The sequence below is a fragment of the Silene latifolia genome, chromosome 9 (assembly GCF_048544455.1).
Source record: "Silene latifolia isolate original U9 population chromosome 9, ASM4854445v1, whole genome shotgun sequence".
Classification (NCBI taxonomy): domain Eukaryota; kingdom Viridiplantae; phylum Streptophyta; class Magnoliopsida; order Caryophyllales; family Caryophyllaceae; genus Silene; species Silene latifolia.
In genome coordinates this window covers 37,950,283-37,954,922 of record NC_133534.1, presented here as the reverse complement: position 1 = coordinate 37,954,922, position 4,640 = coordinate 37,950,283, and the positions used below count along the sequence as shown (strand labels likewise).

At 33.4% G+C, this 4,640-nt stretch overlaps 1 protein-coding gene and 1 long non-coding RNA gene across 2 annotated transcripts; one reads left to right on the top strand and one right to left on the bottom strand.

Annotated features, from left to right (window-relative positions):
- Positions 1 to 654: 654 nt before the first annotated feature.
- LOC141602609 (uncharacterized) lies at positions 655 to 1,917 on the bottom strand. The gene is made up of 2 exons (XR_012524560.1): positions 1,531 to 1,917; positions 655 to 964 (listed from the first exon to the last, which is right to left on the bottom strand). It is a non-coding gene; the product is annotated as an uncharacterized LOC141602609 (long non-coding RNA).
- A 1,688-nt stretch (positions 1,918 to 3,605) lies between these two features.
- Positions 3,606 to 4,403, top strand: LOC141600883 (uncharacterized). The gene has a single exon (XM_074421141.1). It carries the CDS (start codon positions 3,606 to 3,608, stop codon positions 4,401 to 4,403), a length of 798 nt encoding a protein of 265 aa, XP_074277242.1.
- Positions 4,404 to 4,640: the final 237 nt, after the last annotated feature.

The following is a 4,640-nucleotide window of genomic DNA, read 5'->3' as shown; positions in this document are numbered from 1 at the left end:
ACTCGTTTTTTACCTCACATTTAGATCTTTCACAATCAATTTGATCCACTTGTATGTCATTTAGTAATTGTCTTTCCTCTTTCCTTGATTTTTGTGCCAAAACCAAATGTAAACAAATGAACGAGAAAAAAAGGAGTATATAATTGTCTCACTATTCTTGATACATCATTAAGAAAATTCACCCGATATGATATCATTTTTTTTCCACTTTGCACATAATACACCATCCATTTTTTGAACCGTAATTTTTTTTGTGGTGACAATAACTCGTATGTGTTTTACGAGTTATGGTCGTCCTTGTTCTTGAAAGGGAAGATATTACGTGCAAAGTGGCAAATATCAAGATATTAGATATCATGTAAACTTTCCGAACATTTTATAGTTGCTATTATAACATACTGTATAAAGCCTCTCAATATGAATGTTAATTAGAGTCAATGTTATGAACTGAGTCTTAATCATTATTACTATAAAAGAATCTTGTACAATTGCCTATGTGGCACAATGTAGAAGCACTATTATGCTCCACGCGCCCTCACAATCAACCTCAGCAAATCTGTTTTCCTTGAGCCAATCACGTCTACCCTAGCAGCCATGTCAGCCTATTATAATAAATCGTGTAAATTTCCTATTAATGATACATCTGTTATTTAATTAAGCCCAACTGTTTCTCAAATCAAATTAATTCTCAAATCAAATTAATTATACAACCAGATTCCAGTTACCCATAAATACAAAATACCCACTGTCATTCTCAAGTTTACTCGAGAATGACAATGGACAACCAATCTTTTTTTAAAAATATTTAATCACCTATTTAATTAAATGTGTAAACAACAAATTCATTCATCACAGCCTCTTTCTTTACCATCTATCAAAATCTCTAAATTGAAAAATAAAATAAAGCAATCCTTCTTTACATCTTCTCCTATATCCGTTGTGGCGTTTAACCAATGCTAGCGACCTGAATTCAAGGATAAGAACAAGAATGAAGTCTTTGCTAAAAAAAAAAAAGAATGAACATAATAATAAGAATGAAGCGATTGATTTTCTATTTTGTTGATGTTGAAGTATGTACTTTATTTTTCCCTTCTTTTTAAATTTCTGTTTTGCAATCATAAAATTAGTATCTTAAATGCCTTTACTATCACATATTCAGTAATTTTTCTTCGGTATTTATATTTGTTATTTTTCAATGAGTTTTTAATAGATCAATAATTTCAAGCTATTGAACCCTTATTTGTTGATACAGAGGTATATCTCTTTTTTTTCTTTTTAGTTTTTAATAGAGGCTTAGTACTTCTATTTTATTCATTCTCTACAATGAAATTTATACAATAATCGTTCATTTGCTTTTCCTCTTCCTTCTTTTTGGAAACGACAAACTGCAACCTTCATTGAGTAGATCTACTGATTCTTCACTTTTAAACTATGCAATAAAAAGAACGACAATAATAAAAATTAGCAATTTCAAATATAATTGTAATTATAAAAAGAATAAAAATTACAATATTTGACTATATCATCAACCTGTTGATTGCATGTCTCAAATCTTTGAAGTTTCCAATGAATCTTTTGAACCCTTGCATTGATCTTCAATTTCTGGTTACAGATCTACTAATTTTCCCAACTTTGATCTCAAATATGGTTTGATTTTAATTGAATATTGATATTCCATTTTCAAAGTTTGATTGATAACGAAAATGCTATGAATTTAATAGAAAGGTAAGAATTTTAATGTAAGATATTGGAGAAATGATGGAGATAAGGGTCAGATTTACAAGGTGTGTGGAAGTTGAAATGGAGAAGAAAGGGTGATTAGGTTTTTTAGAAATAGGGATGAAATGAATATGCTAGGAGTTGGTCATCATTTGTGCGTTATTTGGGGAGATATGATTGTTGTTGGGCCTGTTTATTCGTGCGTTATTTGAGTTATTTTTTAAGGTTTTTTTCAAATTAAATTAACCTATGTTATACTTCAAATTGGTCGAGTCGGGTTTCATTGTTTTTATTCGTTCACTCTATAATATTTAGTTTTATTAAATTAATTTTTTATATAATTAAAATTATCCTAAATATGAAAATTTTCAATTATATAATTTACTTACTGTAACTCTTAGTTTATGTTTCATACTCCATTCCTTCAACTCTATTGTGTATTTTTACTTTCCCAAAAACTTATGAAAGACGGTTTCTTACCAAGTTATTGAGAGACCACTTTATCGTACCACTTTATATGGTTTTCGTACCCTTTTAATTATTAAATATATCTATTATTTGGTACATGTTTTCATAACAATTGTACCTATTTGATCATATATTGTAACCATTGTTATTAGTACCCCACTATATAGTATATGTACCTACTCATTTACTTTTTGCACAAATATTAAAGAGGGAGTACTTTATTATAAGAAGAATTCTGAAATGGGAAATTTTACTTTATTAAAGGTGTTTAGTGTGAAAATAGAGAGTAATTAGATTAATAAAGTTGGGTTGCGTAGGGTTAGTAGATTTAGGAAAACGGATAATTGTGTTTTCGATGGAAATAGAGAGTGGTAGGTGGTGGGACATAAAGCCGAACATAGAAACCTGTAGAGTGGAGTTGAATGGACGGAATAGCAAATGTTATAGTTTGGAGTTGAAAGGAGTATTTATTAAAGTATTACGGTTAATCCCCCAATTAACATTTTGTTTATTATTCTTTTTTCTCAACAATATTTTAAAATGTCTTTATTAATTTTTTCATATATTTAGATTTCTATTTCTATTTTAACTTTCGAAAAATGTACATTTTCAAAAAAAAATTATTATTGATTTTATAGCATTTATAATTCATCGTCTTCTTTAAAATGAAAAGTACACAACCCCGTAAATTATAATTATAATTCAACCTCGAGTTGAGATCAACCAAAATACCGCAAACACATTCACATATGAAATTAGTTCATTTTCATGCCTTAAAACATTAAATCATTTAATGAAAACACCATCAAAATTGATTTGAATGTGTATTGAATTGTTTTCGGCCATGCTAGGATAAGGATTAACTATTAAAACTTTCGTTACGTTATCTTAATTTTTAATCTTAACATTTTTTTAAAAAAGTTAACGTGTACAAATAAGATATTTGATGATTTAAGAAAAATATAATTAATCGTCTTCTTACAAAAAAAGAACACAACCCCGTGATTTGACAAATATAACGTGTGCATCAAATAAAATATAATAGATCGTCCTCTTACAAAATAGAAAAACATAACCCCGTGATTGTTTTGAAGCTCTTGATAGAAGCATGAGAGATATTATGAGAACTTCATCTGAAATTCGCCGTCTTCTAATATAATCAAAAAAAGACTCTTCCTAGGGATTCCTATGGGAGGTTCGTCTATGCTTAGTCGTCGCTCTCTCCTTCTTGTTCGAGGCTGTTTTCTTCGCTTTTTTCAGTTCTAGTACGTGAAAGTCTGCTATTTCTTCGGTTCGTTCTCTTTTTTATAGATCTTTTCTGCTTGTTCGTTTATCTTTGCGATTAGTGTGTTTCGTTTGCGTTGTTCTTGAACCCTAACTTGATGGAAGGTTCGAGTAGAAGAAAGGGTAAGGAGACTATGGAGAATAGAGGTTTGGAGTCGTCGACTGTATTTGATTGGGATGGGAGTGATGATGAGGGACGTAGTGCTCCTCCAGGTGCCATGCTTGTAGGGAAAATATGGGCGTCGAAGGCGATAAATGTGAGGGCGGCCATAGATTCGATGGTAAAGTTGTGGAACCCTAAAGGAAAAATTGCCGGCAATATTCTAGACCCTAAGGAGAAAGTTTTCTTGTTCAGATTTGATGATGAGAGGGATAAAACTAGAGTTCTTGACGGTCAACCCTGGCACTTTGATAAGTTCGTTTGGTGTCTCAATGAACCACAAGAAGATGGGAAGCCAGTTGAGACCCCGCTATATAATCTGCCTATATGGGCTCGAGTGTATGATCTCCCGCTGAAAGGGCGGTCGAATGAGGCCAACCTTCGGAGAATTGGGACTCAAATAGGTCATTATGTTGGGGTGGATGAGGCCCCATTCCCGGAGATGGAAAGAGCTGTGCGAATTCGTGTGATCCATGATGTTCGTCGACCCTTGAAGAAGGCTGTGGAAATACGTTTGTCTTCGAACAAAGTCTTTGATTTTAAGATTAAATACGAGAAATTGCCTACCTTTTGCTACGGCTGTGGGGTGCTTGGCCATGGAGAAAAGGACTGTGACGAGGGACCTTATGAAACGGAAGAACTGTCGTTTGGTGATGACTTGCGTGCTTCGCCATGGAAGGTGGTCAAAACGAATGTTGAGGCCGCGTCTAAAGTGGCACGAAATCTGAGCAGGGAGTTTGCAGATGAACAAAAGAGGAGGGAGGAAGTGTAACACTACGGATTTTCCTTGGTGACTACTCGACCGAGTAGCGCCTACTCGGCCGAGTAGTGCTGAGGTTGTGTGTTGTTTTGGTTCTGCCGAGGAACACTCGGCCGAGTATAGTTAACACTCGACCGAGTATGGGACACTCGGCCGAGTATACACTTACTCGACCGAGTGTCCGGTTTGGCGGAGTGTTATTTCGACGGTTTGATTAGGGAATGTTTAAGGTTATTTTTATATTCCGCG

Coding starts and splice junctions, on each gene's coding strand:
- LOC141600883 (XM_074421141.1), top strand. CDS start 3,606: ATGGAGAATAGAGGTTTGGAGTCGTCGACTGTATTTGATTGGGATGGG.